The sequence below is a fragment of the Malaclemys terrapin genome, chromosome 7 (genome assembly GCF_027887155.1).
Source record: "Malaclemys terrapin pileata isolate rMalTer1 chromosome 7, rMalTer1.hap1, whole genome shotgun sequence".
In the NCBI taxonomy this organism is placed as follows: domain Eukaryota; kingdom Metazoa; phylum Chordata; order Testudines; family Emydidae; genus Malaclemys; species Malaclemys terrapin.
Genome location: NC_071511.1, coordinates 31,202,688 through 31,216,119, shown reverse-complemented (window position 1 = coordinate 31,216,119; position 13,432 = coordinate 31,202,688). Strand labels below are relative to the sequence as shown.

General features: G+C 48.1%; 1 protein-coding gene across 4 annotated transcripts in view; it reads left to right on the top strand.

The window, feature by feature from the left end:
• The window catches only part of RTN3 (reticulon 3), a 31,349-nt gene that overhangs the window by 15,446 nt on the left and 2,471 nt on the right, over window positions 1–13,432 (top strand). For 2 of the 4 annotated variants that reach the window (XM_054034520.1, XM_054034519.1), the window contains 5 exons: window positions 8,522–8,729; window positions 10,243–10,381; window positions 10,890–10,959; window positions 11,626–11,672; window positions 12,032–12,090. In XM_054034520.1, the coding sequence (XP_053890495.1) occupies window positions 8,522–8,729; window positions 10,243–10,381; window positions 10,890–10,959; window positions 11,626–11,672; window positions 12,032–12,090 (523 nt within the window). Of the gene's footprint in view, window positions 1–8; window positions 2,292–8,521; window positions 8,730–10,242; window positions 10,382–10,889; window positions 10,960–11,625; window positions 11,673–12,031; window positions 12,091–13,432 lie in introns of all 4 variants that reach the window. The other 2 variants (XM_054034518.1, XM_054034517.1) reach the window with 2 other exon arrangements.

Here is a 13,432-nt window from a genome sequence, read left to right as displayed (position 1 = left end):
GGCCTCAGAGGGGACTGCTTCTCTCTCTGATAAGGCAGCTTCAGGGATTCTGGGATCTGAAAATCAAACCCCTGGCTTGACAGCTTGGGCAGACAGCAGCAGAGAAATAGACAGCAAGCCCCCTCCCTCAAATGAGGTGAAAGAACTGGTGGTTGCTGTAGACAGCAAAAGAATGGATAGCTTCCGTGGGCCAAGTGCCAATTCTGGAATAGAGGCAACCTCCATTGGGTCCCCTGGGTCAGAAGGCTCCCCATTTTCTATTGGAGCAGAACCTCATTCCTACAGCCCAGTGATTTCGACTAGTTCCCCAGAACAAACGTATGTGAGGGGCACCATTATCTGCCTGTCAGAAGATGGTAAGGCTGAACAAAGCAGACTGAAAGACCAAGATTTTATGGACCAAAACAAGAGAGTCACTACAGGCAGTGAATCCAGATTTACTTTCCTGACTGACCAGAAGCAAGATGCTGAGCAACCTCTGAGCAAAGGTGTCTATTCGCAGTCTTCCACTCCATCTGGTGGGGAGACTGCTCTAGAAAAAGACTCTCCCGAATCGCCATTCGAGGTGATTATCGACAAAGCAGCATTTGATAAAGAGTACAAGGATTCATTAATTAGCAACTCTGGCGATCTCAGTAGCAACTGGGTGATGCACAGTGAGAGAGAGCTTCTTACGGATATCCCAGAAGACCGTGTCTGTGAGTTCCAGGTGAAACCTCGCAGCGGGAGCAGCATTCCAGCAGGACCTGGGCTATCACGCCAGTCTTCAGGTACAACAGCTGCATTGGAAGAAGTGTCCAAGTGTGTACGCGAGATGCACAGCTTCACGAATGAGCTGTTGAACTGGGACTTGATTCCTAAAGTAGAGCATTCTGAAAAGATTGCTGAAACCTCAGACCTACCTGCAGTGACCTCCAAAGAGTTTGGCGGCACTCCTACGCAGCCAGCAGGCAACAGGACAGAAGCGTGCAAAGCACCCTCGCCTCATCCTGTTACTGTCAGTGTCCAGCAGAAAGACACAGCATATACAGACTTAGCATCGCCTCGATTTGAGAAACATGTTCCTCTGGACAAAGAAGCTGTTAAAATGAAGAATGCTTCACCTACTGCAGTTGAACTGAAGGCTGATGGGAGCTGGCCAAGTTCTGGCCTGGCTGAAATCACAGATGCAGACAGCTCTGGCGAATCTGATGACACAGTGATAGAGGATGTGCCCGTAGATCTGGCCTATGGAAACAAGAAGCTTGTCCTTCAACCCACAGATAGCGGCGTGGCACCAGTGGAGAAGCTGACCTTCGCTCCAGTTACTGCTGGCAAAACAAGAGACTGGATAACTGCAGATAATGAAGAGGCACCTAACAAGCTGCACAAACACAGCAGAGAGGGTCAGTTGCCCCCTCAGACACCAGAAGATAATCAGGGATTCACTGATGACTTTGAAACTATAGAAGCGCATCCAGACGTTGGAGGGAGTCCAGTTGCTGAAGCAAAATATCCCAAGTCATCCACTCTGGATTTGACGTCTATAAATATGCAGCATTCAGGCCACTGGGATCCAGGTCTCCTTGGGAAACCACTCAAGGCTGGTGACATTCTCAGCATTTCTCCAACGGCAGCTCCACTGAAGGATCTTAAAAACATGCCGAATGAGAGAGTCCCCCTCTCTCTGCCCTTGGGTAATTTGAAAGAACAAGATCATCCAGATGCCTTAAGTGGGGAGAACGTGGTGGATTTCATGCCGGAATGCTTGAAGTCCAAGGGTAATGACTCTCTGGAGGACCTGACAGACACCTTCTCAGAGGCTGAAACTGCAGCTCTAAAAACCACTGCTCCAGGAAGAGCTCCTCATAAAGATGAGGCAAATAGGTCAGATGTGAAAGTGGATGGTGATTATGCTGTGCAAAGCATCACTGATGACAAGGGCAACTTCCAGAAACCTTTGTTCTCTCAAAGATCTCCCACGGTAGCTCAAGACTTTGAGCAGGAGCAGCTGACAATTAAGGCCCTCAAAGAACTAGGTGGAAAACTGGATGACGAGCAGACTCCAACACAAAGTAAAATCTCCCTGCCGGGCGGGGGAAGAAAAGCACAGGACCATGGCCCCTCAGCAGCTCAGAAATCTCCCTTGGAGAAAAGACCTCTCTGCATCCATCAGCAAACAGATATGAAGCCCGCCCCTGCCACAGCTCACATTAGTACTGATGGTGAAATCCCCAAAGAAGCTGTCTGGGATAGTGTGGCTGGATCTCCGGTAGAACATGCCCTAGTGAGGCTACTGACTGGGTTTTCAGGTAAACGTTTTATATTGGAAATACAATACCAGTCTCTTGTCCTTATTTGCTTGTCAGACACTCACCTTGTTAATACCCTTAGGCCTGGCCTATACTAGGAGGGGGGGATCGATCTAAGATACGCAACTTCAGCTACGAGAATAGCGTAGCTGAAGTCAACGTATCTTAGATCAACTTAGAATCACTTACTTCGCATCCTTGCGGCGCGGGATCAACAGCCGCCCCTCCCCGTTGACTCCATTTCTGCCTCTCGCTGTGGTGGAGTTCCGGAGTCGACGGCAGAGCGATCGGGGATCGAGATGCGATAAATCGATCCCCGATAGATCGATCACTACCCGCTGATCCGGTGGGTAGTGTAGATGTACCCTTAGAAATCTAGGTTTACAAAGGAAACCAGCCAACTTGCATTATGGGTATAAGAGCACATCTTGGGTTCTGGGTGGTTCTAATCATATTTTCCTCCTTCCTTGAGAACTTTTCTTCATTAATGTCCATGTGCTTTCTACCATTCTCCAAACAGGGCTGTTTGCTTGCTGAAGTCCGTCTGTCTGTCTTGTAGTTGTAAATTATTTGAAAACGTGCATTATAGTGAGAGACTCAAGCAGCTCTATCTGTTTAGTTTAACAAAGCAAAGGTTAAGCGGTGACTTGATCAGTCTACAGAGAGAACAGAAATTTGACAATAGAGGGCCTTTCAGTTGAGCAGACAAAGGTCTGACCAGTTCTAATGTCTGGAAGCTGATGTTAGACAAATTCAGCCTGGAAATAAGTTGCAAATCGTGAACAGTGAGGAATTAACCATTGGAACAATTTACCAAGGGCTATGGTGGATTCTCCATCACTGGCCATTTTTTAAATCCACATTGGATGTTTTTCTGAAAGGTTTGAATCAGAGTAAATAGGAATTAATTCAGGGCAGCCCTGTGGGCCTGTGTTTATACAGGAGATCAGACTAGATCCCAGTGTTCCCTTCTGGCTCTGTAATCTGAATCTACTGCTACCCATTTCTGTATTTTCTGAATGCCTTCCATGTAAAATCACCAATAGCAATGTCCCAAGTGGATTCCCTGGAGTCTTGGGGTCAGAACTCTGCTTGGGGAATAATTTGGGGCATAGAAGGTTGGGAATAAAAGACCCACCGATGTCCATTCCACTAGTACTTCTGTGTTAATCCAGATTACCTACAAATCAGCTGGCCCGCTAGAATAGCAAATACTCAGGGCCACAAACAGTTCTTTTAATAACATGAAGCCCCTGAGGCTTTTGCATCATGTGGTTCATTTTCGAAATGTCTGCAAACACAAGCACTGATTATTTTGTAAGAGGTTATTGTGAAAATTTCTTTACAGAAGATAAAGGCTTGGCTTGGCAGGGAAGTATGTATTGGAAAGAGGCCTGAATAAAAACTCTGTTCACACTTCCAGTGTGGTTATGCTGGGAAGATGAATTTCAAACTGGTTTTCAAAGCTCCCCATCTAGTGTATGGACATAAAATAACAAGGGTATTGGGAAGAAGTTCATGCACAGATTATAGCTGGGTTCAGTTAGCGTCCATTCAAGTGAATGGAACGGCACTGGTGACACAAGTAACATTTCCATTAATGCGAGGGGCCATAGTCTGTCCTGATCAGTTGTTGAACTGCACTGAATGAAATCGCTTCTGTCTTTGGAGCATCAGTGTGACCAGCCCCTGTTTTGGTGTTCAGATACTGGCTGAATGCAAGGAACAATTAAACGCTGGAAAGCCGAGAGCATGGTTGAGTCGGCTGGAGGTGGGGCCCAGAATGTGTAATCTTCCTTTAGTCATGTTTTCAAAAAAATTAAGATACCATGTGTCCTTCTTCTTTGAGATTCAATGGAAGCAGCCCTGGGAGAGGATAGTATGAGTTGGGAAAGGGTGTAAACACCAAGGACAGTTCAGTTATTTGGGAGGATAACTGAGAGAAATGGGGTGATCTGTAGGTTCCAAGGGAAGCAGTGGAAGACGCATTGCTTGGACTGGGCATTAGACAATACATGGTAATGAGCAATTCTATATCCTGCACTGCCTGGGAGATGAGACCCTTCCGTATCCAGTTCTTGTGAATCTCTTAAGTCTTCTATTCAGCCCACAGAGGGGTATATTTCCATAGGAACTGTAGATAAGACTGCCAGTGCAGTAGTGTTCATACAAGAATACATCTCAGTGGGGTTTTAAATGACCTGAGTGATTTGCATCCCATCATTGATCTTACATTCACAAATGCAAGGTCAGGAATCCCTCAGTTCTCTAGGGAAGTGAGGAAAGCTTAAGTAACAGATGAAAGCCAAGTGGAAGTTGAGTTTAGTTTGACAAACCTACGCACCTGAGGTGTGGGCAGCAAACAAAAAGATGCTGTTGTGTGAATACTAGACCACACTTCACCCATAGGCATTGCTTTCATCAAGTGAAGCCAGCCTTCATAGAAGTGAGGTATGATGCATTGTGTTGAGGCATAAAAATCCAGGCACCTGATATGGCTGTTGTGCTGAGAGCTTTATCCTTGGATACTCGGCTAAAAGCATGTTTGAGAGACGCTTGGATTCTAATTCCAGCATAAGAAAGATGACCTAGGAATTGCTAACCAAAATTCTCTGTGGTGAGAATGTGTCCAAGGCAGTTACATCCCCTCGGTGTATTTCTTCCTGCCTGTTCTATGGGAGGCTGGCTTTGTTCTCCTTTAGTCTAATACCGTGCAGACAAACTGTGGTTTTTGGCTTTCACTCTCTCCAGCAATTTGGCTAGCAGACGTGATTCCCTTCTGCATTGTTACATGTGAGATTGACAGCCAGGCATCTCTTCATGGATAAACTATTTTTCTACAGGTCAGGAGAGAGCGACCCATTTGAAAAGGGCTTTTTATAAATTTATCTTTGGCCCATTGCCAGGCTCCTTCGTAGCACAGAGAGCGCCTCTCCCGTCTCTCACAGTAACAGCCTTGTGCTGCTTTGTAAATGGCTCCTCTGTCCTCTTCTGAGGGCTCTGGATCTGGCTGGGGATGAATTGTAAAGAACGAAGCGGACTCCATTAACCTAGTTTGGTTCCTGTGCAGTGTAGGAGTTTAATGCGAGTGGAGAGGGCTGTGTTTTGAACCAAAGGGGGTTGAAGCATCTGCCTTCACAACCTGAGCAGTTGGTCCTGTGCTCACAGTGCATGTAGCGTCCTTACTGCATGCTAAAGGAATCCAGGCGCCTAATATGGCTCCTCCCTTCCAACCCACCGCTTTCATATTTTGCTTGGCTGCAAGAATCCAAGCTAGAATACTGTATACACATGAAGGTGCAGCTGATTCCAGCCTATGATCCTCAGACCAGCAGGAGGCTGGGAATTGTAAACAGGCAGGCAAAGATAGAGCAATTAGATGGAACCAAAGTCTGTTAGAGATTCTGGAATGTTTCCTTAACCTCTGATCTGAGTTACTGCACTTCCCATGTTCATCGAAATTCATCCATCAGCCCTGTCTCTCTTTCCTTAATGCTTGCACAAGATAAATATAAAATCGCTAATTCTCCAGCAGCCTGTGATCTGCCTTCAACAGCATTATAATTCAAACGTAGAGATCTTAGATTGTTCTCACTTCCTCTCCTACCACACTTCCCTTCTGGCTGTTCTGACAGTTACTGAAAACCAATTATGCCAAGCTGCTGGTGCAGAAACTGCCTGGGAGAGGAACTTGAGAAAATGGACATCCTTTATGCTTCTCCAAAACAACCAGACGGCTAGCTCTCTGCTCAGTTTCAATCTGAAGATGGCCAGAAGGGAGAGTTTGAGGGGTTTTTTTTTTGTTTTGTTTTTTAACCACAATGCCCCACACACTACGCTGCTGGGTCTGTTTTTAAATAAGCTGCCACACTAGTGGGGTTCATCTCTGGATATTTAAACAAAACAAAAAACTTTCCCTCTCAAAGTTGCGGCTTCACCAAACCCTTAAACCAGGGGTAGGCAACCTATGGCACGCGTGCCGAAGGCAGCACGCGAGCTGATTTTCAGTGGCACTCATACTGCCCGGGTCCTGCCACCGGTCCGGGGGCTCTGCATTTTAATTTAATTTTTAAGTGAAGCTTCTTAAACATTTTAAAAACCTTATTTGCTTTTCATACAACAATAGTTATATATTATAGACTTATAGAAAGAGACCTTCTAAAAACGTTAAGATGGATGACTGGCACGCAAAACCTTACATTAGAGTGAATAAATGAAGACTTGGCACACCGCTTCTGAAAGGTTTCCAACCCCTGCCTTAAACGTATCTAAAGCAGCCATGAAAAACATGGGATAAACCCTGGAAATTCCTCCTTTTCTTTTTGTTCTGCCTGGAGGAGACCTGAATAGTTTTCTTGCAGAGTTTGAGCTGGGAGCATGGACAAGTGCCAGTGTTACTGGGAGTGGTGCTGGTTGACTGGCTGCCCAATTCTCTTCTCCCTACCACCCCCCCCCCACCCCAACTCCCCCCAGCAGCCTGTCACTAATAGAATAAACAGCAGGGGGAAACCGGTTGGGAACTGCTGCAAATCCTTCAGCTTGGTGCTGCCATTAATGACAATGGCGCCCTCTTCTAGAGGAAGCAGCATACTGCAGGCAAAGCAATTAATACCCAAAGCGTGCACCTCCTATCAGGAGACATTATTTACAAGGGCTGGAAAAACAAAGCCCCTCTAATCTAGGGGCTACACAAAGGGATCTGCCTTATTCTGAACTGAGATTAAACTCTGGGCATGGACCAGGTTCCCCAATTGCAGTTTTAAACAGCTGTTAAAGAAGTTAGCTTATTTGTAGAGTAGAGCTTTAGAGAGCAATTTGTGGTGTGGAAGTTAGTCCAAAGATAGTTGCAGATGATGCTGTTGTATTGTAAGTAGGACATGTCACCCATGTTATCAGTACTTCGATACCACAGCAGTGGGCGCTGTGAAAGCACCACAGACCCAGCAGTAGATTTGGTGACAGGTAGGGGCTGATGTACCCAGCCACCACACACTGGTGTGGGAAGCTATGAGAAGGCTGCCTGGGGTGTGATTTAACCTGGTGTATCAGCTTTGGGGAAAGACAAATGTTACTTATCTTCAGTCCCTCTCGGGTAAACGTACAAGGGCTGCACTGAAAATGAGACCCATGGGGGCGGTAGTGTAATAAGTGGACTGTGATGACTTCATCCTAGCTAATAGACATTTTGAAGCTACTGCAGTTGTGTTTCCAGTCTCTGGAGTTTGGCTCACTCAATTCTGCCCTGTGTGTCGCTTTTGCTAAGACTTGCTCAGCACTAAACAGGCTCCTCTCGTTTTACAGTCAGTGAGTGTCCTTGACTGCTAGCCTTCCTCCATTCGGGTGACCCCCTCCATCATATTTCTTGGTGCATCACTGTGTGGCCTTGCTCTTTAACCCTCCAGCAAAATCAGAATTCTGTGTTGCAATATCCCAACCATTCCTAGGCCTTTGGGGCACAGGGCTGACTTCTTGGCACATTCAGGCTTCGAAGGAATGGGATGTGATGGAAGGGAGAGGCCCTTACTCAAACACAAATCTGCAATGATAAAGGCAATGCTCTCCATGCAAACTTACATGCTGTTTTTAAAGACTTGATTTTAAGCTGTCACTGTGACTGACAAGCAGGTATTTCCCTGCTCAGACTGTCTTTCATGACCACTTACTCTGGACAGTCCCACTTCTCTGACAGGGTAACATTGCCTAGCAGGAGCAGAGGATGGGAGGTTACCAATTGTGCTGTTGATATTGCAGAGTGACTTCACACAAACTGCTTAACATTGCTGCTTCCTGGAGTGTGAAGCAAGGCTCATACTTGCCTCTCTTCAGTGGGGCCGAGAGTTTGAAAGCTAAGAGAATTCTGCCTTGGGTTTGTTTCCTCTTGTCTGGCTTTGAGTCCATCCCCTGTGTTCTGTGAGATATGTTGTATGGAGACTGATTACCTGGTGCTAAAGAAACACTAGTTAGAAAGGATTTTCCCTTTTGGTTTCATTAAAGAAGTATACACCTGCTTAATGTTACATATCTGCAAATGCATTCGTGACTATGATTGGGCCTCTGGACCTGTTGTCCATAGTGTATGGGAAGGGAACCTATGCTATAGGCCAATAAAGCTACATCTGAGTGACGATTACTTAACAAGGGCCTGTACTGGATCCCGCACTGTCCAACACTCTCCACTTCTCTGTTACCGCCTCCGTAACTTCCCCTTGTTTTGTCCCTTTCCTTGGCAGTGCACGATCTGATCTTCTGGCGGGATGTGAAGAAGACAGGCTTTGTCTTTGGCACGTCACTGATCATGCTACTCTCTCTGGCTGCCTTCAGCGTCATCAGCGTGGTTTCTTACCTCATCCTGGCGCTGCTGTCAGTCACTATCAGCTTTAGAGTCTACAAGTCTGTCATCCAAGCCGTACAGAAGTCTGAAGAGGGACATCCATTCAAGTGAGCCAATCCTTTGTTCTTAGAGGTGTGGCCATTGGATAGCCCCTCCAGTTACATAGCTAAGTGCCCTGAGCTCTTCAGCATGTGGTAGCACTGGTATAGTGGAAATAGGAGCAAGATGGGTCACACAATATCATGTTCCCTTCCCCTCTTCTGGTTAATCTGTGTCCTGTGCCAGGAGAGCGACTGCCCTGCAGTTCATGAGCCAGGTACCGTCCCACCCCACTGGAACCATTGCCCAGAATGGAGCGACTTTGTGATACTAGCTGTCAGTGCCCCCTACTGGAGTAAGAGCTTCTAGCAGCATCCTGGTTGTTATACACACAGCAAGCTTTGTGGGGCAACAAAACTACTTAAACATAAACTTGTTGGGGCAGGGACTGCCTCGTAATGTGTATGTATAGTGGGGTCGCAATCCTGACTTGTAGTCCCTTGTGGCTACCATAATCAGGCAAATGGTTTAGGGCTTATCTAAACCTGAAAATTAATCTGAAATAAAATCGGATGTGAATTTGAAGCAGATTAGGAACAGTTAATTTGGAATTTTGGAAGTGGATTAAGATAATTTGGAGTAAAGTGCTTTTATTCCAGAATAAGAGCATCCATGCAGGTAGCTAATCAGGAGTAGTTCCCCATGTAGACAAGCCCTTACTTTGCCAGTGGTTGCAGCAGAGAAGATTCCCAAAGTAATTGGTGGAACCTGTGGCTTTAGAACCCGAACAGTGATGATATCCATACTATCCATCTTACATCATCGTGGTACGTAGAAGCATTAACAAACATTAAATGACTGCCCTTGCCGCAGAGTTGACAGTTTGTGATCTCCTCTCTCAAAAACACCTCTCAACATCAATATTCATGTCAAGTCCACAGTGAAGGGGTCAGTGCATAAACACTGCAAATGTCCACATCCTCCAGGGAAGAACTAACTGGATCGGAGCCGCACAGTTCTGAAGATTTCCCATACTGGGATGTTCTTCCACACTAATCCTGCTGATGCCACTTCAAATGCAGCAGGTGCTTCCAAAGCAAGTGTAAATGTGTTTGAAGACCTCTTCTTCCCTCAGTTATCCCTCAGGATGGTGCTGTCCCAGTTCCCCACCACTGCCCTTTCTCACACTTGCTACAAGAACCAGATAGGGTGGAACGGGTTTGAACTTCCAGGGTCAAATCCCAAATAATTTCCCCTCTCCTCCTGGCCGTGGGGCCTGCTCAGTGTTGTTCTCTGCTCCTAGTGGAAGGCATTGGAAGGATCCAGTCCATTGGGGCTTCTTACCTTTAGTCCTCCCTGAGTAACAATGCCCCGAACATATCATCTATGGGGTCTAAACTTGGGATCTCCGAATCTAAAAGGATGAGGCTCTACTGCCTGAGCTAAAGGATTCATTAGACCATAAGCAATAGCACACTCCTCTACCTCTGTGCATGGTTTGGCCCCGAGGGCGGGGGGAGAGTCCTACTATTAGTAGAGGGCTGATGTCTCTCATTGGGTGCAACTCTCTTGTTCTTCCAGAGCCTACCTGGACCTCGATATCACACTCTCTTCAGAGGCCTTCCACAACTACGTAAATGATGCAATGGTGCATGTCAACCGAGCTCTCAAACTCATCATCCGCCTCTTCCTGGTGGAGGACCTGGTGGATTCCCTGAAGGTTGGTGGGGGGATTCCCTGGTGGCAGGGGGTATTGTTGGGCAGTGACTCTTCAGGAGGGAAGCCTGGCTCTGGTGATATCTGCCTTGGGGAATCTTCCTTAGAGCTCTGCAGCCCGAGCTAAATTCTGGGCAGATCTGAAGCGGGAAAGTAATGCCACAAACAGATAAACCAGAGATCAATGGGACAGGCCATTGCCTGAGGAAGACAGTTGGTGAAATAACATTAGAAATTTGTATTACAGCGCCAAGGAGCCCCAGTCATGGGCCAGGCTTTGTGCTGGGTGCTGTACACACAACAGACATTCCCTGCCCCCAAAGACTTTAGAGTGTTTTTAAGTGTTGTTGCGACCTTTCTAATAAAACAAAACTCAACACCAAGGTGCCCAGATCAGCATACAGTGACTGGTGATCTAATGTGGCGCCGATCTAGCCTGCATGGAAGCAGGTCAGTGCTGCTGAGCAGCATGGCTGTGTCCCGTTAACAGAACTGCACTGTTCCCTTTCCAGCTGGCAGTTGTCATGTGGCTGATGACGTACGTCGGGGCTGTGTTCAATGGGATCACCCTCCTCATTCTTGGTAAGAGAGTGGCCTCAGTTCAAGAAGGCAATGGGCCTCTGTGAGGTGGGGGCGTTTCCTGGTCTATCTAGCAACCTATTCCTTTCATTGTCAGTCAAGGAGCCCATCCAGTGTAGATTAACGTGGACCTCAAAGACTAGGCCTTGGGAGCCATTGCATCAGCTTCTAGTTTGTCCGTCCCTAACCAATGAACCTCTGTTTAACCCCTTAGTTCTCTTACGGGAAGGGACTAGCAGTTAGGAAACCAGGGTTCTACTCTGAGCACCCCATAGCATTTACTAATGGGTATTAAGGAGCCAAAAGGATGGCCAAGTGGTTAGCACACTAGGTTGGAACCTAGGAGACCCAGATTCAATTCCCTGCTCTGGCACAGATATCCTGTGTGACCTTGGGCAAGTCACTTGGTCTCTCTGTGCCTGTTACTCAGTTGTAAAATGGGGATAACAGCACCGCCCTGCCTCCGGGGTGCTGGGAGGATAGCTCTGTTAGAGATTGTGAGGGGCTGAAGTAAAGAGGGCATAGATAGAACCCTGTCCTGATGCTGACTGTATTGCAGTAATTCTCTGAAAGCAACAGGGCTGCTCTTTACACAAGGCAGTACGTTTCCATGGGCAGCCAGAGTACAAAGAGCTATTGTCTTCCCAGTGACCTGTCTGTCTCTTGCAGGAGAATTGCTGATTTTCGGTATTCCAGTTGTCTATGAGAAATATAAGGTGAGTCATCACAGTCTCCCAGCACACGCGTCGTTTAGCAGCTTGTTTAGCTACTGGATCCTCCTCCAAACACTGTAAAAATACCCTGCAATAGACTTTGTCAGAATTCCATGTGCTGCATGTGAATTTAAGGCAGTGGCTTCGTCAGAGGAGAAATGCAGACATATCTGGAGTCTCCATGGTCCTAGCTAAAGTTTGCCTATGCTAAGTTGGTAGCTACGTTACAGAGGTCAGGTTGGTCGTGATGGCCCTATCTGGCCTTAAAAGGTAAACTGAGGCAGCCATTCAGGGAAGCACTACTGCTGTCTGTTGGATACACTTCCCCTTCCAGCTGTCCTAACCCGTTGGTTCTTCCTTAGACGCAGATCGATCACTACGTTGGAATCATCCGGGACCAGACTAAGTCGATTATTGCAAAGTGAGTCCACTCAGCACTTCTCTAAAAACCCCACTATCAAAATAGCACCTTCCCTGTCACCTGAGAGCCAGGAGTCCCAGGCAGAGGACGACTCCTCTCCTGAGGATTGGACCTTCTGTCTGTACAGCTGCCAGCATAGTGGAGCTTCTAGGTGCAGCAGTACCGACTCAATCTGAACTGGACTTAGCTGTTGTGAATGAGCCTTGACTGAGAGGCATTGCTAGTAGGGGTTGGGGTGCACCTGATCTGCTGACTTCATATGGACCATGCAAGTTCATTGTCTCTTCAAACTGCTCTTGGCTAGTAAGGCTTCCTTGGAGGCAAGTAGCGCAGACCTATCGCGGCGGGGAGAGGCGCCCCTCTCGCCAGCCCCAGTGCAGACCTGCCCTGGACTTGCCGTGGCTGGGGGAGAGGATCACCTCCCCAGACCCCATCGGTGCCATTGGTGAGAGGAGTCCCTCTCTTGGCCCAGCCCAACTGGAGCTTCCGCAGCCGGGGAGAAGTGCCTCTCCCTTGGCCCCGAGCTGCTGCGGCGAGAGAGGGCTGCGGGGAGTCCTCTCTCCCCACCGCAGCCTGGGACAGCCTGTACCCCAAACCCCTCATCCCTGGCCCCACCCCAAAGCCCGCACCACAACCCTCTGCCCCCTCCTACACCCCAAACTCTTCATCCCCGGCCACACCCAAAGCCTTCACCCCTAGCCGGAGCCCTCATTCCCCCCACACCCTAACCCTCTGCCCCAGATCTGAGCCCCACCTCGAGCCCCACCCCAAACCCCTCGGCCCCACCACCATCACATGAATTTTGTGCACCACCATATTGGTGCACAAAGCAAAATTCACTCCGCACATGGACATAAAAAATTAGAGGGAACGCTGCTGGTGAGCACTGCTTCCTACTGCAGAAGAGAAACATCTCTGCTGGGCGTGTTGGTGGTTGGCGCAGCGGTTACAGCTACTGGCCCTGTTCCATCTGACACTCTAGATCAGGAGTGGCCAAACTTACTGACTCTCTGAGCCGCATACGATAATCTTCAGAACCTCGAGAGCCAGGCGCACCTGCCGGGGCTCGGGGCTTCAGCCCTGCAGCAGGGGGTGGGGCTTGAGACTTCTGCCCCATGGGAGGGGCCTGCCAAGGCTCGGGGCCCCAGCAGGCACACCCCGCGGGGCTGAAGCCCAGAGCCCCGCCAGAGAGCAGAAGCCCCAAGCTCCCTTCCCTGCCAGTCTGTTAGGTGGAGAAGGGGGGGGCATGGTGGGCTCCAGGAGCCACCATTAAACTGTAAAAGAGCTGCATGTGGCTCACGAACCATAGTCTGGCCACCTCTGCTCTAGATGCCTGACTGCC